Below are 25,119 nucleotides of genomic sequence, written 5' to 3' on the forward strand. Positions count from 1 at the left end.
CACACACACACACACACACACAGTCTTGTTTTCATAGCTTTGTGGGGATATCTAATTGACATAATGCTTTCCCTAGCTGCTTACCCTAACCATCACCATTAAAATTGAATGCCTAACCCTAACCCTTAGCCTAGCCATAACCATAACCTAATTGTAACCCTGACACTAAAACCACAATTTGAATCTCAAAAATGACTTCAAACTTGTGGTGACGGCATTTTGTCCCCACACAGCTGTTGGTCCCCACAAGTATGGTAAACTTCCAATTTTTAGTCCCCACAAAGATATGTAAACATACATATGTACACACACACACACACACACACACACACACACACACACACACACACACACACACACTTCAAATGACTGAGATGTTTTTTTCTTCCTCACACAATAAGAGGAGTCCAGGCTAATAAACAATGTACGTATCATTTCTAAACTATGTTTATACAGAGCTAATTGAGAATCTGCATCTGCATGGCTGTACATGTGGGTTTCTCACCTTAGGATGATGATGCTGTATTATTTTTCTTTTAAGCGGGCTATAATTTGTCATACATCTTTTTTTGTAGTTTTAATAAACAACAACATGACGGGGTTTTCATTAGAAAGTCCCTCACACCATAAAGTATTTAAATATATTAAAATTAGTTTTACTTTGCTTGTAAAACACCTTGTGAAGCCCATTTAAAATTTCCTGTGTATGCGGTTCACATAAAATCAGCTACTGCCCTTTTTTTTATGTTTGAGATATAACTCACAGTTCATAATTTCAAATCATGTGGCTTTTAAATAACCACAGCCTGGCTTTTAGAAAGAGAGGAATTCACTGATACATCACAAACAGTTGGTTACATTTATAATTATATCTGAAGCTTTGTGAGTGACAGAACTCAAAGTTACTGCTCGTAAGAATCATAGTTTCTAGGTTAAAAGGCTTTTTGTCAATCGTTAAGTTGACCTTGAAGACCTCGGTGGATGACTGCTCTACACCCCTACACTTTTATCCGAATTCATTCAAAGCTTTTCGAGCTTTCATGTTTACAGACAGAATGACATGCATGCATATTTTATATGCACTGTTTGCTCCGTTCACAAACGCGACCAGACCTTCAATGAAATGGATCATGAATACACTCCCATGTATAAACTGTAAGATACACGACTTGTATATAAAAGTTGAATGTTTGCTGTTCTATTTTTATCATATGGGTGTGTTTGCAAAGTTTTATCTATCTTTCAGTTAATGTTTTATGATCAAAGGAGAGTGCACGAGCAACAGTTACCACGCAGTTTAAGTTCTCATGAGTCTAATTCTATAGTCGCAGACCAAAAAAAAGAAAGAAAGCAAGAGTTCCTAAATAAAGTCAAGCCGGATGTTTTGCATTCCCCCAGAACCTGAGCGCGTGAGACTCAGACTAACCTAATTTAAGCAGCCAGCCTTCTCTGTCTGGGTTGAAGAAGGTGTGCGTCAGGTCGTTCCCGTCGTCCTCGGGGATCTTAAAGGGTTCGCTCTTGATGCTGTCGTATAGATTCTGCACAGAGAAAGAAAAAGCAGAAAAACGTTTACGCTTAGATGAAAACACACACACACACTTCTAACTCACGTGCAAAAACATTCAAGCCTTCAACTACCGGTGCATTAAACGTGACACTGAGAAATCAATTTTCAGACAAAGACAAAGATTCATACATCAGTGACTCTGGGAACTCAAAGATTTTTTAACAAGGTTCCTTTTTGTACTGAAGGAGCACTTTGGCAGACACGACAGCCTCTCGCATGCGAGTCGATCGACTTGTTTTTCGTCTTTTTCTTATTAAAGTTCATCATTATCCTGAGCTGCAATGTCTCAATTAGGGAGGCATGACTCTGCTTTTCACAGAGGAGACCTATAAGAGAACCTATAAGTTTCCTTTTTGTCTGCCACATTGAGAAAACCCCAAACATTTAATTTAATCCCTCCACTTTTACCTCCACAGTGTTTCAAATGCATACCACATAGGATAAATTCATCAAACCTGACGAAGTAATCAAGTCAAAGCTCTCACCCTGAGTAGCTCCTCTGGGAGATCTCCCCCTTCATTGATTCCTCTGTTCATGGAGATGAAGCGCTCCACTGGGGGCTTGTCTCTGACGTTGGGATTATGCAGGCTGGTGTTCAGCATGATAATGGCAAAAGATAGAACGTAGCATGTGTCTGTGGAGGTAATTACACACAGTGTCACAGGGAAACAACCAAATACAGCACATGCACACTCCACATGTGTGTGTGGAGGTTATAGATTAGTGTGGATGTGATAAAAAATAGTAGGCCATTCAACTTATTTGCCATAAAAGGGAATTAGAAACATCTTGTAGCACATTTTCACACCACAGATTGAAGGAAAACCTGATAAAATGGAGAATTTAATCAACAGAAAAGCCCATCTTCTGACACAGTGTGTTCCTGCTCTTACAACTCGGTTTCATCCATCCACACACTAAGAGCCCCAGACAACATCCTCTGCATGTAATTTATAACCCAGTGTGCACCACTCTTGAGGGATGACCAATAACCAAGTCTGGGTGTGTCACCACTGCACCACATCAATATTCGCGACCCGAGCCGTCGCCTGCATCCTCCTTAACACTAACACGTGAGCAGGAAGGCTATGTGCAACAAGCCAAGACGGCGCTAATGACCGCTATTGACCGGTGATCAATTTCATTATCACTGCTGGAGACACGAATGCTGATCACACAGGTAATGAGCAACTTGCCAACTTCAGTGGAAAACTGTAATTGGACTTCAGGTCCACTCAAGTTCACAGCGAGGCTGAAATAATGAACAAATATTCTGAAGCTGCACCCCTACGCAGTCGTGAAATCTCCGCATGTAGCCACAAGGTAAAGATTTATACAGGTCCAGCTGTCCGGTGAGAGACGACAGACAGACAGAGGCATTGATTTGAATCCGGGTGGTCTGGTGGGCAGAGCATGTTATCCGTCCTGGACTGTCTGGCTGAGTCTGACTCATATATCTGCTGCGGTGCAAACGTGTGTGTATGTGTGTACGTGTGTGTGGTACCTGTGGACTGGAAGACGCCGGGATTGCATTGGCAGTACCTGGAGGCAAAAGCCTCCATCATACGATCAATCTTCTGGGCTTCGCCGGGAAGTCTGAAGCTCCACAGAAACTGCCTGCAACAGCAGAGAGCGAGAGGAAAAATGTAATGATGTGTCATGAAATATTGATGTGAATGTTTGTAACAGTATCTGTGTTTTTCCCTGTGAATTACAAAACAGTATTACACGGCACAGACATTTCTTTATATTAGGAGGGTGTATTTATGGCATAAATGAAGACGTCTTTGCCAACAGGCAGTTTTGTTTTTCTAGTGTTAGATTAGATTTTGATATTTCTGCAAAAAAAAAAAAAAAAAAAAAAAAAAAAAAACAGCACAAAGAACACTCTTGTCTTTCATGGGACACCAGACAAACCAAACAACTAGAAGTTAGGGCAAACTTTTAAAGCTGTGCATGGGAAAATACTCTATTTTTTAGCACTTTGAACACAGCTTTAGGCAGGAATCCGATACACTGATCACCTAACTTGATGCGCAGGTTTGCATGACACGTTGTTGACATATAAGAGGTGTGCACACCGGCTCCTCTGTTATCAGTCGCATGAAAAAATATTTATTTAATGGTGACAACACATGTTAATGTAAATCAGCATAAAAATATAACGTGTAAAATACGTTTTGTCCCAGAATTTGCCAATTAGTTAATTATATGTAATTCCAAAGTAGGTAACAATGAATATACGTGTGACAGTGCCCGCACATAACAAGAGATCAAAAGTAGCATCGTTGTGCCTCCATTTGATCTCGTCACGGCCACAGTGCTAGTGCAACAAGTGTGACAAAGCAGAGGCCTCATCTGAGCTTAAACCTGGATCTGTTTTTGCTTGGATGTGCAGAGCAGCGGTCTCCTTGTGGACCGCTTTGCATGGTTGGTCGTTATGCTCTCCTCCAACTTGATTCTTATTGGCAATTTAGAGAAAAGCACTACATCAATAACATCTCAGCAATATCCAATCCCATATGAAAAGTGTTTTGCGAATTCAACAACAACCTGACCAACTTACAAATTTGCAAATCACATCACAAACATGACCAAACCATCTAAAAAAGAAATGATCAGCTAGCCTAATTGTTCTAATATTATTTTTATAATGCCAATTGGTGCATCCCGGGAAAGGTCTCTGACAGATACACCGCTCCCCCCACCCCCACCTTCCCTGCAAACAGTCGGTTGGCTCAAGTGTGGGAACAATTTCAGTCAGGCCAAGATTTTTTACAGCCGTGATATAATGTCATATTTCAACAGTTTACAATGGGAAAACCAAATATGTGAAGTGAAGCCAAGGCGGATTTCTTTCAGTTTGGTCTGTAAAACTCAGTGCACGTCTGGTGTTTACTTTGCAAAAGAAAAGTACCAAAGCAACAATAAAACTTGTAAAACACCATCTTATCGTGCTGCAAACTCCCGTATGTTGTTTTGGCTGGGTTTTTATACTTGAAAACAAGCCTGCCCTTCACAAACTTTACAATCTGCACTGTAGTACCCACTCACCGTCACCTGCTTTAATTCTTTCTTCCTAATATGAGTTGTTAAGTACCTCAAGGCTTGAACGAGGTTGAGGTCTGCAAACTCGTGAAGCTCCACAAACGCCTGGAGGACCTTAATGTTGAAGTCATCCCTGGGGTGGTGGGGAGAAAAAAAAACACATGTGATGAGTAGTTCAGCTTAAACAAAAGCAGAAGAAGTGATGAACTCCTATGCTCAGTGACTGAAGGTGGAAAGCAAAGTCCTGCAGCCACGTCACAGTGCCACTCTCAGACAGAGAGCCACTGTGCCGGCTGAGACAGGCAGCGTGATGTCCCCTGTTGTTTTGACATCCTATCCCCATTGACTTCCCTTCGATAAGAACCACATGTCCCCTACACTTTTTTCCCCCTCTTTCAGCGGCACGGTCTCCTGGCACTATTGTGCTCCATAAATCCAGACCACCAATTTCCCAGGGCTCTATCACTGATGTCTGAGCACGTGCAGTGCACATCTCACAAGGATGTGGGGAGAGGAAAAAGAAAGGTGGAAGGAAAACAGAGAGAAAACTGGAGAGCTCACCGTTCCCCTAAATAGTCCCCGATGACTGTTTTGTTGAGCCCTTCTCCTTTGTAGAGGAACTGTGCAATGTCCTCTGGGGTGTTCTGGAGAAGATCATTCTCCAAAAGAAACTGGATTCCCTGTTTTTAAAGAGAGAGCAAGCGCAGTACAAATAGGTATTTTACTCAGTTTCAATGAATGATTTAAATTTAAACTCCAGAGCTGTGGATCTCCTCTGACCTTCTTTGGGTCCATGTTGAACTTTTTCCTTCCCATGGCGATCTGCTTGTTTCTTTGTGTGGTTTTGCTGTGACAAAAACCAAAAGAATAAAAAACCCAGAAAACATCCTTCACATGACAGCCGAGTCCAATTTTGCTCCCCGGCTGCTGCGTGTGTTTAGTAGGTCACTTTGTGTCGAGTTTATTCAGGGCCTGTCACAACTGTGTTTACCAACCACTCAGTCAAGTAAAGGCTGAGTTTACATTTGGATTAAATTGAGAAAACTTGAATTTCGTTCACAACATGTGATTGTGCATCAGCTGTTACTGCTCACTTGAGTGTATCTTGTCCCTTTTCTTTAATTCATCTTAGCTAACTGGACGTAGATTGTCCCTATTAATGCTGGGAACCCTTTTTGCTCTCACTCCTCGGGGAAATCTCCACCTTTGCGTGTCTTTGAACGCTCCCTAAGCCTTACGTATGCCCAAAAATAGCTGGAGCCCCTTTGCCAGCTGCGCCTGAGACACACAACAGCCTGACACGACCTCGCCCCACCTCAGCAACCAATCAAATGCAGACTGTTTGGTTAATGTTAAGTCGAGGGACTGTCCTGCTTTTCTCCTCAAACAATGGGGTATTAACATGTTAACACACACACACAAACTGACAGGTGTGAGTCTCACTGCAAAGGTAACTGTTAAAAGAGTAGCAGAGCCAAAGCAAACAAAAACTAATGAGCTGATCTCTTGGCGGTTCATTGAAGCCATCCAAACATGCAACACTACTACTTTTTGACTTGACTTCATTTAAATCTCCAACACTATTAGCTATCCTGCTAATTAAGGCCTAGAGACCAATTAGTGACCATCTAGGGACCACTGGTCACTGGGGAAAAGAGTGCATTCTGCTACTGGTTGATGAAATACATTGGTTAACTTGGTTAACTAAGGCACAACTTTGAAGGTGAATGTTTCAGTTTTTCCAGTTTCACAGCTTCACAATCGCTCGGAGAGTAAACTGAGTGTTTGCAGACAAGTTGGCGATTTCCATGTAAACTACAGAGGGACGCGGCAATCTGCTCATAAACAAAGCATAAAGAGGTTTTTGGTAGAGCACCACCCTCTTTGCAACAGATTTCACCTAGCATCAGCTAGCAACCACTCAACAACTATTCAGGATATACACATTTCCTTAGCAATCGGGGGCACCGACCACTTTCTATGACTGTGTGACTGAAGCTTAATTTAGCATTTGAGGAACTGCTGGTACCAGCTATTTAAATGTTCGCTTTTTACTTCTTTAGTCCATTTGATATAATTTAAAATTAATACTTTTTACATGAATTTATGTAAAGATAACTTCATGTTATCTTGGTCCTATAAAAACACCAATGAGCATTATTATTATTTACTTTTAGATTTTATTGCCTATTCAACGACAGCTTACAGACAAAACTAAGAGCCAAGAAAATGCTATCATAAGCACACAATTCATAATGAAAATAATCACACAACATGTAAAAAAAAAAAGAAAAGAAAAACCATCAAAACTCACCTCTCCCCCACACAGGTTAGCTGCTCGATCTCAGTCATTACCTCTGCAATCTCAAACTTCAGCCGCTGAAATCGAAGGACAGAGTCGCTTGTTTCATAAAGTCAAGTTTATAGCTCCTGAGACGACACAGTGCAGCTCTTGAATGATCTGCAAACACAGTCTATGATTTTATTAGTTAAATATATATAATAGTGAAAGGCTTGCTTATTAATATGACGAAGACATATGTCATTTCATGACAAAAGGCAACAGCAAACTAATATAAGTAAATGTAACAATATACGATCTGAAAACAAATGAAATAAGGTTCATTGTTCTGCACTGCACCAGAGGACTTTTCAGACATGCAACGCACATCAACAACCGTTTTTATTAGTTTGAGGCTCGCTCCGAATCATTCATTTAGAAGTGTTTGATCAGATTACTCAAATAACATTGATTCCACTGTTACTCACTTCAATATCATCCAGAAGCTCTTTTTTCCTACGCCGTATGTTTGACAGCTCATCTCTTTCCTCTAAAGACAGGTCCTCGGGCACTGGAAAACACAGCGTGCAGGGAAAATGAAATAGCATGTGAGTGATAGAGAGGGGCAGGGTTATGACGGTGGATTAATTTAATTCATCTTCCGACCAGCCAGACAGAGTCACGGGGATTAAGCTTTGACAGCGCATACCTGTTCGATGAATCCATCCCAGAGACATTACTCATGACCCAAATTAATACACTAACAGACTGAATTGCCACTTCATTTTGAAAGCCGGGATTAAATGCAGCAAAGAGACTGGGAAGGAGTGTGCCAGGAAGTTCCACAGATATTTTTTTTTTGTGGCCTTTTCTACTCTTGCATATTTTATGTTATCCTGCAGGTGGGTGTGCTGTTGAACCTTGGATTATTCACAAATTCCCTTCCTAAATATGAAGATTAAATTTGGTCCAATTCTGATCCCTGATTACAGATTTATTAACTGGTGAAAAGTCTTTGCTGGAGCTCACACAAAGTCACATGGTCAGATTAGTTTTTAACAGGTGATTTCCACGCGTTTCAAAACGTCCCAGAGGTCTCTCAATAAAGTGAATGCCCTGCCAACATTCATGCTTGCTTTGCTTTCATTTCTGTCTCTCCAACCTCTCATAACAAATGGAGCAGGGTAAAGTTTCCAGTTTCTTCAGGCGTTCCACAGTCCATCATTTCAGCTTCCAAAAGCCTTTTTGGGAAAACAAAAACCACTTGGTCTTGCAATCAAGCTTTCATTTTTTGTACTCAGGATGTCATAGTGAAATACTATAGACTCTTAAAGACTACCAATCTAAATATCAGTGGTGTCATTACTTTATAGCAATACTGAGGAGTGAAGATTCAACGCACAGCTCTGAAATCTCTTATGCAAACTTTCTTGGACTGTCTTTAAGTAGTCTACAGGAATAGTTCTCCAGGCCTCTTGAAGGACCTTCAAAGCTCTTCTTTGGACGTTTTCTCTGCTCTCTCTCAAAATGGTCTCACACTGCTTCGGTAATGTAGAGGTCTGGACTCTGAGGAGGCTGTGGACACTTATTTTCTATCTCTCTTCTGAGCTCCTCCAAATATTTTGCTGACCATTTGAAACACAAACTTTACATTTGGATTCATCACTCCATCAGATGTACCAGTAATTTTTAGTCTAGTTCTCGTGTAATTTGGCATACCTCAGCCTTTCCTCCCCGTTTCTTTTCCTTCTGAATGGTTTCTTGCCAGCCGCCCTTCCACTGAGACCATTGCTGATTAGGCTCCGTTGAACAGTAGATGGATGAACTCACGGGGCCAGATGCATCTCTCAGGTTCTATGTCAGATCTTTGGTGGATTTGCTCGTTTCTTAAGGACATCAATCTTGGGTACTGTTCATCTACTCTACATAGCTTTTCGGCCAGTTCTTCATTTGTTTCCCACTTGTCTAGTTTCCTCAAACTTTTTAAGGACACACTGCACACCATTCCAACATATGTAAAGTTATCAGCTGGTCTTTTTAATCACCTTGTTGGAACGAAAACTACATTTGTTCTGTAAAACTGTGTTACCTTTGATTTTTTTTCATAGAAAAAAGAAAAGCTAAACATCTAAAGGTACAATTTAAAATAGTTTCTTTGCTAAGTGATAAGTGTAGACACAACACTGATTCATCCCTTGAGTTAGGCCCCTTTTTCATGCTTGAATTAAGGTACAGCAGGTCGGTATCAGTGCAAAAAACAGACAAACAAAAAAACATTCCTCTGAAAATTGTCCGGTACAAGGACTGGATTGAAAATGAGTGAACAAGCGGCCAATGTCCAAAGAAAATGTTTTGAAAAACCTTCAGAAAGACTGTTGCTCAAGACAACTTATTTAATATTTAGAAGAAAGTCAGGCTCCTTGGAAGCAAAATACAAAGTAATGCGGGTGGCTTGAGACTTGTGCACTACTTTTTTTAATAAAATATTATTAGAAACTGCTTAAGTATATGAAACCGTATGAAATGTAGGTTCTTTATCTATATTATCATGTGCATCCTGTTAGTGTGATGTGATTAATGTGATTTTATACATTAATTACTAAAGTATAGATGTATCTAAATCAAAGAGCAGGTTTAGACGACATGAGGCTTTCGTGGTTCTCATGAGAATTTCCTTTAAAACCAAATTAAAACCACAGAAACTTTCCTGCTGAAAAGCAGATGACGTCCATAAACAACCCTCTGTGTGTGTGTCGGATATGCGGGATGGCACACAGACACACACACGACCACTGAGCATCTGGCGAGGCCTGCCCCCTCAAATATTGGCTTTTTGATAGTCAACTCTCATCGAGCCGTCTTTTGGGGTAATTAACACAGCAGAGAGAGAGCAGCACATCACATGTTTTATAGCATGAGCCAACAGACAATGTATGCACAGGTGAGCACACACTATGCTCGCCATGCATGCATGCAGAATTTACATTTCACTAACATGACATTTATTTTATCCTACCCTTAAGGTCCCAAGAGCCACCTACTTATTTACTTCATTTAACCGTTCCATGTCAAACTCTTCCACCCCCCTCAGACCCCACAGAGAAAAATCTCCCCCACTCTTCCACACATCAGAAAACAGCAATCCATTTGAGAGCAAGCTGACAGGAAGTAGGTCATTTTCACATGGAGCTATACCAGATTGAGCGTCTCCTACGCCGTTCCTCGCTCTCGCGCACATGCACACACTCCCCCTCTATCTCACCCTTTGTCCGCCTCCACTCTAGTGCTTGAAGTGGGGGTGAGAGCAGATTCAAATCCCCAAACTGAATCATACCACTAAGCAGCTTTGCAATCCAGGCACACACACCCACCCCTCCACAACTGTAAATAACGGAGGGGAAAAAAGGGAAAGTTATTTCCTCTCGTCTTTATCTATCTACTGTATCGCTCTCTCACACCGTCTGAATCAGTCCCTCTCCCCGGTCCTGCTCTGTAAGACAAAGTGACAGAAGCAGCACGGACTATTAGGTTATTATGTTCGGAGGGCATGGAGCTCATGTTATCACAGATGAGCAGTCGGTCGAGAGAGTAGGGATCCAGATGGGTGTAGATAGACATTTTTCTCACACTGTCTACCAAGACAAAGCAGAAGGGGAAAAAAGAAAGAAGCAGGGTGCAGTGCTTCAAAAAAGAAGAAAAGTAAAAAGATATAAGAAATTTATAAACGCAATTATTACACATAAGTGGGTCAAATGTTAATGGAGTATAAAAACTGTGTCGACCAAGCAGCGCAAGACTGAATGATGACGCACTCTTAATGTGCCAAGACATCAAAAGAAGCTCTTTTATTAGCTTGACTGCACTGAGGAAAAACCATATTTTAAGATGTAAACTTTGACACATGGTATAATGGTGCTCTCTTCTTACTCTTTTACTTCTCAAAGCGTCAATTAAGCCTGTAAATGTTCCAAATGACAAGGAAACTGTCGCTATTAACACAGCTGCTATTACATTTAGACAATACAAGATATTTTTTGTAAAAGATTTGCAAAGTGGGAACATCGAAGGGAGAAGACGATTGGGGCTGTGTGGGTTGTACGGGATCTTTTTATTATTATATATTTTCAGTCTTTTTTTCTTTATGGTATCTTCAGATAGATGACTTGTGGTGTAGTTACATGTGGGGAAACAGAGGATTTAAACCACTGCATGACCAAACCAACTGAGATGATGTGCTGTGCACGTGGTTTACCTTTGAAATTGATGCATTCAAGACCAGGACCAGCTCTCCAACTATCGCAGTCAGATGCCGTCTTCAAAGTGACTTTGGTGCATCAGGACTTTTATCAGTTTGCGACTGAATGCATGGAACTGCCAACTTTACCTCAATCTATTTGTGATAATTTGTCAGTTAACTGTGTCTGTTTTCCACAGAAATCAGCCAGAACCTCGCAGATCTGAAACTAAAATTTAGAAATTCCTCCAAAAACAGCAATGCAGTTACTGCACGATGGAGATTTATCTGCAAAATTACATAGTTGATCGGAATATGACCAGAATGCAACCAGTTGGCAACCAGTTGAGGAAAGTCCTCTATTGGAAAGACTTGTTCAAAAAGAGATGTTATGGACTGACTCAGACAGATTGCCAACATGTTGGAACCTACAGATTTAGGGTGTTGCACGCTCAACCAGTGGGCGATCAACTAACTGCCTCAGCTACAGTTGATGAATATGAGAAAAGTGAATGCAACCACCAAGCAATCACCAATTTAACACAGCCATAAGAAGGTTGCAGTTCTGTTTTTACTCTGGAGTGACTGAACGATTAGGAAAATTGATGTATCTGAAATGTTTAAATATATTTGATTCAGTCTTAATGTATTCTTACTTGGCAGAAAGACTGATACATACTCAGCCATCTAATAAAAATGAGTATACTGTACTTTGCTCATTTTTGGGATCCTTTAATCACATTACTAGATTCTGTGATCAAATCTCTAAATCTAATACTTTACTCCTGCAGCAACTACTGAACTCCAGACACGGCACAGCAACTAGACTCCAGAAAATGAGTGCAACCACTTAAAAAAGTCTTCTTCTTTTACACTTTGGTTTTCCACACAGATTAAACAAAAAATAAAAACAAAAAAAGCAGTACATCATGTTAATTAGTAAATATTAGACTGTTTCCTTTGTTTCTAGCCTACAATAGAAGTGGTTTCATATTGCCTAGACAGACAAAGTTGTATCAGCCCTCTTATCCAAGTCTTTGCAAGATAGCAGACAAGCCTAAAAATGTCAAGCCACTTCTGTGAAATCAGACTAAAAGTTCATTGTAACTGTATCCATGACAAACTCCATCCCGTGATAGCCCCAAAACAGCCACTACAAGGACTACTTTGTGGACTTAAATGTGTGATATTTTTCATTGAGTTTAATGCTGAACCCGTGGAAAAGGGTCTGTGGAGGGTTAAAGGAGCGCAAAGAAAGTTGTGACGAGTCTGCTTCTAAGAGAAACAAAGACACAAACGGGAGTGTTTAGTGGCAAACGGCAAAGAAAAGTAAAGGCACAAGAGTGAACAGATAGCAGCCCACCAGACATCTTCACACTCTCTGCCTCTGTTGTTCTCGATTCTTGGCTGCAGTTAAGTATCCTCATAAAGTGGTAATTGTGGAGCAAAGAGACCCCGCGGACAACCTACGTCTGAAATGCGCAAAACACTCCTCCATCCCTCCTACTCTGGCTGAAAGAGCACGACTGGACCGGAGAATGGGACAAATTGTCTGAGAAGATCAAATCTGTTTTGGTTAACAATCCCCCTGCTGTGTGTGTTTTGTAGCATGTGGAAAACTCAGAGTAATGTGATATGATTATAAGGCCAAATATCACTGTGCAGCCGGCCCTGGGCATCAGATGCACTATACATCTAGAAGTTTGTGAGTGTGTATTTCCATTTTTTCAAAAAATCTAAATTAGGTTATATACAAACGCTCCACGCTCAACCCTAGGCTCAGCCACACAGATTACCAAAGCAACACCACTCAGCCATTTTATATTATGACTTAGGGGGCTGCTGCTCCAGTTATAATCAATACATCATCATAACAGTTCAAACTTGCGTGCTTAGCCTTTTTTCCCTGCATTAGTAGCCAAGAATGTACGGATGAGTAACTGCCCCTGTGCTGAAGTTTTCACAGACATCACGTGATCCCGAACATTTCCAACAGAAAGGTCACCGAGTCTGAATCTTCCCCTTCTCGGGCTCACACGCATCGTTTTCCAGTTTTCCAAGCCCTGTAACCAGACGGGTCATCACCGGCTCTATGGGTCAGCAAAAAGGTCACAAGCCATGTGCTGTTACTGGTTGTATGAGAGACATACTTAACTTATCATGATTAGCACTTTATATTAAGATGCATATGTTTACTCTTAACAGGTAAAGCTGCTTATTTCCCAAGGGAGCATCAATATCGATGAATGGATCCATGTTTGATTTTTTCCCTCCTGTTCATCCAGCACTGGGGGGATCGCACTAGTTTGTGACACCCTGCTCCACTACACTATGGAACCACTACTTACTCACTGTTAACCAACAGACTTATTAACGCTTTGTCATGCAATTCATATACGTATGGGTGACACTACTTTCACAGGTAAAGGTCCTGTCTACTTGGACCTTCCTGCTCTTTTTGTTGTATTTTTACCAACTAAGATGGTGTGAAAAGACCTTTGAATGGTTAAAGTCTCTCATGTTGAGTTAGATTTTCTAAAGCCTGAAAAACAGAGCCCAGGGAGCATGAAGAGCCCCAGTCAATCATGTCACAAAAAGCAAATTTATAATCAGAATCAGATTCTGATTAGATATATTTAATTTTAAAGTATATAAGCACCATAATCACTTGCTATTTTTGTGTTTTTAACATAAAAATACACCATATGAGTTGAGTGTCAACTACTCTTGTGGTACAGTCACTTTATAAGACCCATACTGACCAAAGTGTGTAAGACAAATTAATTCCATGTTATTCTTAAACAGCCGTCAGAAGATTGAGGGAAAATTCTTGGTTTTACCGAGTTACCAGAAACAATGACACAATCAATGAAAAAAACCACGATCCTTCTGTTAGAATAACACATCATATGATTGTAACATTGTTGCTCAAATCATCATGAAAAGATGCTAATTATTGACAATGGAAAGATATCCACAGCCTTGCAGTGTGTCAAAAAAGTCCTATGTGCAAAACAATACATCTGTGATGAGCTCAGCTGGCATGGGTCAGGGCAAATGGCCAATTTCAGTGTGTACTTTGTTAAGATTAAGTTTTACTTCATGGATAGTGTTCCTTAGAGCTGTTTAGCTTTTAGCTTTATTTCTTAATATCTTAATAAAATGGAAAAGAAGAACCCAGGTCAAAAAGAAGCCAAACAGGAAGCATGTTTGCAGATCACTCTCCTTCCTTGCAGTATTTAGGTCAGTGAGTTAAAAGAAAATCAGCTATGATTAGTGGCAAAGTCTTATGACCGGATATAAATGTGTCTTGTCTGCTCCAGATTTTCATAGTGGTCATAAAAAGAGATCACATGCAAATTATTCATGCCACAGATAACTGAGGCTGTTTTTCAAGTCCACTCATGATCCACACTTACATAATCTCAATGTAATTCTTTATTGAACTCTGTGATCACATTCTATATAAAAAAAGAAATTTCAAAAAGCACAGCAATTAATACTTGTGGATGTATACAGCAGTGCTAAAGGGCACATTAGAGCTATAAAATATATTTACGAATGCACCTAATGAAGCTGAAAACTGCCCGGGGCCTTGAATAATACACGACAGACAGAAGGACCCCAGTTACTGTGACGCGAAACCCTACTGCAAAAGAGATTAGAGCTGAATCATGTGGCTTTCATTGGAAAATATAAAAAATATATATATATTTAAAAGTATAACTAGTTTCTGGAATATGAGTGTGAGTTCACTGTGCTCAAATGGCCTCCACATTCACCAGATCTCAATCCAACAGAGCACCTTTGGGATGTGGTGTAGCGGGGGATTAGCTCCATGGATGTCCAGCTGACAAATCTGCATCGATCATGTGATCCTATCATGTCAATACCAAAATCTCTGATGAATGTTTCCAGCACCTTGTTGAATCTATGCCAAAGACTTAAGGCCTCAGTTCACTGAATGAAACTTCTGGATGCTACTGGAGAAGAAATGAGGAGCTTATTGAAACCAAAAGAGGGTCCAAGCTGGTACTAGCAAGATGTATCCAATAAAGTGGCCGCTGAGTGAACATGACAGTGGGCCAGGGGCCAATTAATTAACAAACTATACCAATATTCTCTCTTTGAAATTATTTTCACATCAGTTATCTTGACACAGAATTTGTAACAGAGCTTCTCTATTGAAAAAGAAAGTGGCTGGTAGGTCAGTCCTGTGGTTATCCAGATTTTTCGCTGGTTATAGGTTCATGAGCTTGAGAGTTGAGAGTAACACTCTTGAACAGAACCATGATAGAGAACAACAGCAAACAGAGACAGTGAAACATTTCCTGATTTTCACCAAGTTTTCAGTGAGACAATGGAGGGGATGTCTACAGCAGTTCAGTGGCCTAGGTTGGGCTCCATGTAACAATAGCAACCACATAAACATGAGGATGCCAGAACCCATTCCCACAACAGGCTACTTAAGGAGAACTAACACAAGTTGACAGCACAGCCCATGCTGGACTGTGGAGAGTGATGTAAGGGAGAGTTGATGTTTCAAAATTAGGTGACACACAGGAAAAAATGACCTCCAAATGGTTTATATTCAAATTCAAAATTCTCATGTTTAGCAAATCTCTATGTCACTGCTATAGTTAAAATACAAGATACCAACATGTGACTCAACAAGATCCCTATTCTCACCGGAGTTTTACAATAAAACACACAAACCACATTCTCTTTTCTTCTCCTCGGTTCTCATGATGATTGACATGCATTCAGAAGAGGAGCGTGTCCTTATGGTGGTCTGCCCTGTAACAGGCAGCACTGTGGCTGACTGCAATAAGAGCATCTACACTGTTTTTAGCAGCTTGTTCCGCACTCATGTAAGCTGCAATTGTGGCTGGTAGGTGTGTAGTAATTGTTCTTCCCCTCGGCGTTACTCCTACTCACTGCTCTCAAGCATGCACAGGCACAGAGAAACACACACACATACAGACAGGCGCGCGCACCGACAGCCTCTTTGACAGTTTCTGCCTCTTGACAGATGACAGCAGCGGTGTGGAAATAGCACACATTCCTCTTATTGCAACTGTCCAGTCGGGCCCAACCAGGTCTCCATACACCGCCTAATCTTATTCTTTAAATCAGATTCTGTGCATTGTCTTTTATCTTCAACTCATCCTTCTTTTCTCTTAAGATGCATCAGCCACTTTCCACATGAGAACACTCAGCTCCCACATCAGCACTAACAGAGAAATCAAAATGCCCATCTTCGCTTAATAAAAGCTTCCAAATACATCTGCCGTGCACTCCATATTAGATCAGCAGCACTGATGGTGCAGCAGAGTGAGATAAGGCAGCAAACCCTAACAGCAGCAGCAGAGTGCATTCGTTTTTGCAGCTGGGGTTCAATATCATTTTATTGAATCTGAATCGCTTAAAAAAAAGATCTCATCAGTAATGGCTTCCATTATTTGTACTTCATGTTTGCAGTAAAAGCTTAATAAACCAGCTACTGGAGAAAAGTTTTCCTTGGTTCTAACTTTAAGTTTAATATGAACGTGACGGAAATGAACTAAGTGAGAATAAGTAAGACTGAGCCTTTGCACACCGGACTTGTAAAATCTGTAAATATTTCGTTAAATACATTTTTCAGACTCACCCATTCTTTATGGAGCTGCTCATAACCATGGTGTAATTTCACTCAAAAATCTGTGACATTTATTTTTTCACACCAAGCTCGATTTTTCTATCTTATAGCATGCAAATAAGCAGATCTGACCAATGAGATCACTGCATTGCACTTGTAGTTTCAAACATGCACCAGTACTGAATATACAAATAGTAAAATAATACTTTTTTTTTTTTTTTACCTCAGACACACAGCCAGACATTGCTCCAGGTCTGAAATCATTTCTCTGCCTCCTCTGATTTGGACCTAACTCTGCCAACAAGACTTCAAACTGACCCACATGCATGGAAGAGTTTGTTTCACGAGTATAAAACAAAAGGAGCAAGAAAGAGCACCTCCAAACTCAAGATCATGGTCCTCAGCCTGAAAATGGTAGAGTGCCCACTCAGGGTTAGGGATGAGTTGTTGCCCAAAGCGGAGGAGTTAAAGTATCTTGGGATCTTGTTCACAAATGAGGGACAGTCGAATGAAAGACTCACGGACTGACTCCATAGTGATGTGTTGTGGTGAAAACAGAGCTGAGCCTGAAAGTGACCTACATTCCTAGCCTCACCTACGGTCAGGAGCTTTAAGTTGTGACCAAAACAGCCTGTATTTACAAGTGGAAGAAGTTAGCTTCCTCTGAAGAATCTCTGGGCACGCCATTAGATATAGGATGAGGAGCGCAGATCAAAAGGAGCCAGTTGAGGTGATTCAGCCATCTGACCAGCACATTCTAGGCAAGGTGTTTGGGGCATGTCCTGCTGGGAGAAGACACTTGTTTAGTTTTGTCTCATAAGAGCTGGAAGAATTGTTAGAGAGACAGAGGTCTGCGCATGTCGGCTTTGACTGCTCCTGCAACTCAAACCTGGGTAAATGGTAGAGAGTGGATGGATGGATGGATCAGATGAAAGTTTTCTGCCTATCAAAATAAAAATGCATGTCTATGACAAACAAGGGAGGTGAACACACCATAATCAAGAGAAATATAAGAAGAACCTAAACAAACCATAATACGTGTAGTTATCAAGGTCAGTAGTGCAGGATAAGTGGAGTGAATGCAATAGAATGAACGGTGAAGACATACCAAAAGGCAAAACGAATGGATGTCTCGGACATGAGAGCGCACCAGCAACTGAGCTCTGAGGGAGTGTTTTTAAAAAGCACTCTCACACCAAGCCAAGTGTTACCAGCCGCCCCCTCTCCACTAACTGCAAGAAAAGGTGCAAGACAAGCACGACGGAGCGGCTCGTCACGCCATCACCAATGCTTTCACTTTCCACACTGCTGCTAAAGGTTTTTCACACGCCTGCACCTACAAGAAATTAAAAAACTGACCCTATGAATCCACAAGATTCAAAAGTTCAGCGGTCACTAAAGTGATCGCACTTCATCCTACAAGGAATGTGAACCGCCAGATCAACATATGAACCTGGCTAAAATAAAAGACGTAGCAAATTTTTATCTTTGTGTGAAAGATAAAAACAACTTCTGCCTGTTAAAAAATACTCAAACTGCCCAGTTTGAGCACTGAAAAACACATCTGATGTGGGAAACTGCATTTGGTTCTTGGACCTGACACATTTAGACATAATACTTTATTCTCTTTGAGTATGAAAACCTGTTTAATGTTTTAATTTTGTATTTAGTTAGTACATGCAACCACCACGAAACTCCATCAATATCAAGGAAAAGAAAAATCTCTCTTTGCACTGTTCGTTCACCTCAAAGAGATGACTGACTTCCAAATCTACAGCAGTCACTTGTTGTTGGTGCTCATCTCAGAGACAACCAAAGCATTCCCCTTTATGAAAATTAGATTACAAAGGAAAATCAAAGGTTACATCAAACACAACATGGCTGTTTGATTCTTCAAAGCCTCAAAGACCATATAACACAATCCCTTGAAGCAAGACAGTCTCTTCACACAACCCACTAGTCACAGTCAAGTATTCATGAAGTGCATTTGCCAAATTTCACTCTAAAGCTTCCTTTTCCCTTTGGACTCGAAAGGCATTCTCTCATTGGTTTATTTTTGGGTCATCATATGCAATTATTCTCAGACAAATTGCTCGAGCGGCTGCTGTGATACGATCCCTGGTTGCAGAGGCTGGTATTGTTTTCACCTTCTGTAAATTTCGAGTCACTGAGCGCATAGATGGCCTTTCATCATGACTGTTAATGAATTCTTTCACGAAGTGCTGAATTATTGCTGCTGGATATACGTTTTGACTGAAACAGTTTACAAAGTTTTGCAAGTATTGCAACTGATAAACGATCGCACCGTCAGTCTGTGGAAAGTCTGTCAACAGCAGAAAGACGGAGACCTTTTCTTATCACACAGACTACATCCTACTTGCCTTTTTACCAGAGGGCAAAGAAATTTGAAGGGAAGAAAGTGATCTTGACAGCCTGCTGCCTCACCAATCACCAGCTGACAGTGATAGCATAGGTATGTTTGAGATTAACCCAATTGCAGTTTTGTTTTTTTCTTTTCCGCTCTTTGTAATCTCACACCCTGTCTAGACAAGACCTTTCCTAATTGACGGAGGAATCAACTGTTACGCAAACACCACCAACTCCCAAGTCAAGAAGCCTGGATGCGTGGGGGCTACAATAAGCCCTGAAGAATTTTTCTGTTGAGTCAAATGTGTCGAGATGACGGCTCCCTCGTTTAATCATCAGCAATCTCCACATAATGTCTCCTTTCCCAGCCAGCCTACACAGCTAATTACAGGATAGCCTGAGCACGAGAAACTCAAAAACTCAAAAAAGTTGCTGTTTACAACAATGGATCCCGAAGTTGGGGCTTGTGGATCACCCAAGGGGTTGAAAGATGCTTGCAAAAATAAGAAAAGACAGAAAACATTTCTGCTATGAAAGAAATACTTTTTTTTTTCACCCCTTGTTTATGAAATGTTTGGTTAAGCTGCTCAGAGCTAACCAGAACTAAGAAGCAGAGATGGAAAATTGTCTCAAACTGTGTAAAACTTTCCTAACAAGACAGAGTATTCCCAGAACCCCTCCCTGAACCACCAACTGTCTAATCAGCCTAACTTTACCAAATGTAGTGGGCTAGGCAAGGCAGGGCTTGTTTAAGCCAGAATGCTACTGCTGTACTGGGAAAACCTATAACCCAACTTCTCATGTGACACAGCACACTGTTGCCATCTCTATACAATATTTCTTGTTTCTTTCATATATTTCTCGATCTTCAGTTTCTGTGCTCAGTATTAAGCGGTATTGCCTTCAAACGTAAGAAGAGTGATCAAAGAAAATAAGTTGAAATGTATATTTATTCTATAGATATACATTTAGTCTCTCTAGAATTTGCTTTCAAGGAGCCAGATGTTTTTAAAGTAGTCCTGAGCAATAGTTCTCCAGGCTTTGTGAAGCTCTTTCAAAGCTTTTCTTTGGACATTGGCTACTTTGTCATTCATTTTTAGTCCAGACCATTGAACAATATCAGTCATGGATTGGCCTCCCCAGAGCTCAGACATTACCATTGTTGAAGCAGTGTGGGATCATCTTGACAGAGAATGGAACAAAAGGCACAAATACATCCAAAGAAGAGCTTTGAGTGTCCTTCGAGAAGCCTGAAGAACTATTCCTGAAGACTACTTAAAGAAATCGCAAGAAAGCTGTCTCAGAGAGTTCAGGCTGTGTTGAAAAATAAAGGTGGTCACACCTTCAAGCTCATTAGAATTGTGCAAACTACAGAGTAAACTTGGGGTGGCTGAGGACTGCATAATGAAAAATAAATCGAAGTTGACAGCATTTTTACACATGTACAAACTAATCAATCTACTCAACCAAAGCTTCAACTTCCCCGTGCACAATCACTAGAAAAGCGGCGGTTTCAAAATGGTGAATAAATGTTCCCTGAGCATCACCAACCACATGAAGAGGATCTGTTTATCAGAATTTGACCCCTCAGTTCGGCCATGCGTTGCTGTTGACTTTACAGCTCCTGCCTAATATAAGGCAAACTGCTCGTCACCCATCACTTTGAAGCTGAAAATTTATTACTCGTGGACGATGGAGGCTGAGGTCGTGTGGGTAGTCCATTAATACATTTCACATCCCATCACATCAGCCAAAGGTGTCCTTTGTTTGCACGGATAGTCACTTCAATTGCTCACCAAAAAGTTGACATTAGTCCAGTGCATTAGTTTCACCTGTCAGTGCTGTAACGCTCAGAATTCCACTGCCACAATGGTCTGTGGTCACAACACCGCTGCTAGTCTGTTCCTGTCTGTACTTTAATGTCAGATATTTGTAAGCTCCCACATGTGGCCTTCCTCAGTAAAGGAACTCAAATCTGCTACTGACAGCCACCAGGATCGATGTCTGTGGTGTAAAAATCTGAATCCTAATTGCTTCTGCTACCCACAGTCTGAAATCAGTGGTCCATAATGTCAAGAATGATCAAAGAGATTACAATAATAATGACAGCTTAACAGGCATGAAACTAGCCAAGGAGACGGGGCTGAGCAAGCCTATTTTAGCCATTAAAAGTCAGAGGTATAGGCCTGATTAGAAGAAGAAACACAGTAAACCATGCAGGTCCATCTTCTCTGAGGTTGTCACGACACGCAAGTCCTCTAGACACTCTTAGCTGCACCTCTGTCCCCTCACCCCAGGAAGTGACTGCAGTGTGACACAGCACACACTGTCTGATATGCAAGCCTTGAGCAGATGAGCAGCAACAGAGAGACAGAAATGGAGGAGGCAGCAGTACAGGCTGTTTATATTGGGTTCAGGCCTAAAAATCGTGAAAAAAGTATACACGATATACAGGGATACAGAGAGGGAGAGGCAGTCTGTAGAGCAAAGAGACACTCCAGCTGACGAGTTGGACTTTATTTCCACTTTTCTTCTTGCAAAAGAGCAGGAAGGACAAGAGGCATGTGAAGAGGTGGAGAGGGGGAAAAAGAAGTTCATAACAGAGTTAAAACCTGAGCTTTTTTCCTCCTTTATTACACAAAATATGTGGGTGGTTCAGGTTCAGACGATCGCTCCTTCCCAGGTTCTGGGTAAAAGGGTTTTTCCAGAATCTGAGCTTCTGCAAACAAGAGCCCTTTATTTAACCTCTCATTTTAAATCCCACTAGCTGAGCGCTGATTAGAAGAAAACGCTGCTGATTCTTGCATCATTACCACAGAGTAGCACACGCTTGTTTTTCCATACAGAGTCAGATGAAAGTCGCATTAAAACACTCGGGATGACCGTGTTGGCTCATGTGGCCTCCGCATTGCATTAGCGGTAAAATGAATTAAACCCTGTTTCTTTTCTATGTACTGCTGTAATGTGTTTTTGCTGGAAGCATAATTGTTGTTATAACTGGATGATGTTTGCTTTTATAATATTTTCCAGAGCATGTTATGCTTTTGTGCTGTGCAGAAGGTGCACAAAATGGTAAAAATGGAAGATCTGACACCAAGAAGTACTTCATATAATGATAATGTTTAGACACACCGAGGTGTCTCAGCATAACACTTGGCAATGAGCTTGAGCGTAGCATCTTGGAGAGCTCGCCACAGTTTTATGTGGATTTAGAGCGTCTCGGTGTCGACTGTCTCTTCTTGTAATACTGTGAGAAGAGATCAGTTCTCTGTTTGATGCACATCATCTGTTGCAGGATGTTCTCTTTGCCTTTTTGCTGAAGATATCTCTTTAGGATTGGCTGGTATGTTTGGCCTCGCTTGTCCCACTGCAAACTGAGCCCAATCGGACGCCTCTCTAACGGTGGCGCATGATGGATGAGAGTCCAGACAAGTGCCTAGAACTGCGTGCTGTATATAAACACAATTTTTGGTTGTCAGGGTCGATTAATTTGTAACATGTGGAGCCCAAATCAACAAGACCAATTGTGAGCTCATGAAGCTTGCCTGTGGAAATGATGATGCACTAACCTTTAATGTAATGCAATCAATGTACAGAAAAAACAGCATTACCGAAGTGCGCCCGGGGAACTTGATTTTTGCGTTTAACTTCTTTGTAAGTGCATGAAAGATTAGCCACACATGCTTCCTTGTATGTGTCCTGTACATATAAGATGTGGCTAATGAGGGTCATACAGGGAAAGTGCATGAGGAAAATGATTTGGAAGATATGAAAATAGCAACTGGGGAGACAGGACACATTTGAATATCAGCTGTTCTAATCTAACTGAAAGCCAGCAGATTGGTTTCCCACTTCCTTTAATACAGATCAGTGCTGAAAATCCCATGTTTTACTACATAGCTACACACATGTATTGCCTCCTGATGGCTTGCAGGCATTTATGACAGCAACATATCCCCTGGGAGTGTCAGCATCGGAGAGCTGGTGATTTTACCACGAGGAAAATAACAATAATTACTCATTATTGCTTCAATTTGTGTATCAGCTGAGTCCATTTATGATGAGGAAATTAATCACAGAGCATTTGCATCATGCTCCTCTGGCCACATTATATAATTAAGACAAAAAAACACCCCGTTGAACTCTACTAGAGCGGCTTTGCACAATTTAAAGTTCAAAACAATCCTTATTTATTTTATATTCATTTCATATTCAGTTCATCAGCACCTCACACTTTCAGCTGACTTTCTTTTGATTGGCTGCCCTAAACAAATAAATTATTTGAACACCAGGTGGGTGGAGCTTCTGTGCCTTCAGTCAGAGCCATGTGCCTGTAGTGAAAGAGCTTCTGCTCTTTTTGACATAATACAGATGCTAAAATAAATATACTGCCTGAAATGGAGCATTTAAAGCAGTCTGAACCTCAGCTTCTGTCTCACAGGGATTACTTGTACATGCATGCACTGACAGAAACTAAGAAAAAGCACAATAGTTTCCCTTTGATGATGACAGATATTTAATGTGGCAAAGGCCAACAAGTAGAGTGAATGAACCTGTGCCTGAGAGTGACTGTAAATTACTCAACCCCTGAGATAACCCTGTGGGCCACTCTCTACCGGTGTGTGTGTGGATTTTAGTAGTGAGTATGCTGGTTGATCAAGCGTGCCAAACCATTAGCAGTGGTTGCTGTGCCATTAATGTGCCACGAGTTACGGTACATGCTGTGGATGCAAGATTGTGGACAAGGACAAGAAGTGTGAGTTTTTATCCGTAGGGGTCGTGTGAATGTGTATTTAAGTGCGGCCACGAGTCGAGCTACCATTGTCCACATAGATGCTCCTGCTTATCAGTGCACTTGCGGACTATTCTGCAGCCTGTCAGCCTGACCTGCTCTGTCAGGGCGACTCGCAGTCCTCACTACAGCAACAAAAGACATCCTGTCTTGGAAAACAATTTAACAATTCAAGGGTCAGGGCAAAGGAAAAGAACCTTAAACTGTGGCATGAAGTGCAGAAAATCCTGAATTGTAGTGACACATCACACTACAATTCACATGACAGACTTGGAGGAAAACACCACTTTTTCCATTCAGGGTTGCCATCTTTCTTGAATCCTGTTTATATAGATATGTGCATTTGTAAGTTTTCCAGCACTCAAGTAGGAAAGTGGCAGCAAGTGACTCGAACCCATGACCTATAATCCACTAAATGTCATGTTATCTCTGCCTGATTGATCTCCATTTGTCTAAGCATGGAGAGGACTTACAGGACTCACTAAACCTCTGCGTGAGAATGTCTACACAGATGCATACATTCACAGTCATTTAAACACATTTCTGTAGAAATATGAGATATACACAGCTGGGCTGAGCCTTGCACCACTAACCTAGTTTGAGTATCTGACTGCAGCATCAGCTTCCCTATCAGACTCTCTTTGAAACTGTGCCACAGCTGCATGTCTCCATCTCCCTCGCCTAAACATATACAAACCGACTCCCTGTACAAATACACCATCATGCACACACCAATACACACACTGACAGGTTGCTCAAGAGTCCGTGTGCCGTGTGTCACACGGTCATCCTGCTGCACTTTTTCTAGCCTCTGTCTGAGCCAAACGGAGCACTGCTGCTAGTCTGAATTGCACAGGGCTGATGATGGGGGACGTGAGAGCCAAGACTACATGACTGCAACAACCTCAGCCTCCTCCACCGCACCAGCGGCGCAGTCACAGCTCGTTTTCTCTCACGATGAAAGAAGAATGAATTTTGCATGATGCAGCAGCATCTTACAGCAAAAAAGGCAGTGGGGGTAGGAGGTGGAAACATGCACATTTTGCAAAAAAAAAGAAAAGAAAAAAAAAAGCAAAGACCGGGGGTTCGCTGTAGCAGTTTACTGACACGTTGACCTCGTGAGTAAAGGCACTGACTGTTACAAATCCCTTCCTAAAAGCTGGGCTGGCAGTGCCACAAACCCTTAGGGAAA

The 25,119-nt window shown here is 41.2% G+C and overlaps 1 protein-coding gene across 1 annotated transcript in view; it reads right to left on the reverse strand.

The window, feature by feature from the left end:
* cyth3b (cytohesin 3b) overlaps nucleotides 1-25,119 on the reverse strand; it is a 41,850-nt gene that overhangs the window by 9,692 nt on the left and 7,039 nt on the right. Inside the window, exons 2-9 of the mRNA XM_005734654.1 lie at nucleotides 7,385-7,467; nucleotides 6,930-6,994; nucleotides 5,396-5,462; nucleotides 5,177-5,295; nucleotides 4,668-4,748; nucleotides 3,072-3,184; nucleotides 2,053-2,201; nucleotides 1,427-1,538 (exon numbers count right to left, since the gene is read on the reverse strand). Coding sequence (XP_005734711.1) covers nucleotides 1,427-1,538; nucleotides 2,053-2,201; nucleotides 3,072-3,184; nucleotides 4,668-4,748; nucleotides 5,177-5,295; nucleotides 5,396-5,462; nucleotides 6,930-6,994; nucleotides 7,385-7,467 — 789 coding nt within the window. The remainder of the gene's footprint in view (nucleotides 1-1,426; nucleotides 1,539-2,052; nucleotides 2,202-3,071; nucleotides 3,185-4,667; nucleotides 4,749-5,176; nucleotides 5,296-5,395; nucleotides 5,463-6,929; nucleotides 6,995-7,384; nucleotides 7,468-25,119) is intronic.

Source organism: Pundamilia nyererei, unplaced genomic scaffold, assembly GCF_000239375.1.
Source record: "Pundamilia nyererei isolate P.nyererei 1_Seehausen unplaced genomic scaffold, PunNye1.0 scaffold00059, whole genome shotgun sequence".
NCBI lineage: Eukaryota > Metazoa > Chordata > Actinopteri > Cichliformes > Cichlidae > Pundamilia > Pundamilia nyererei.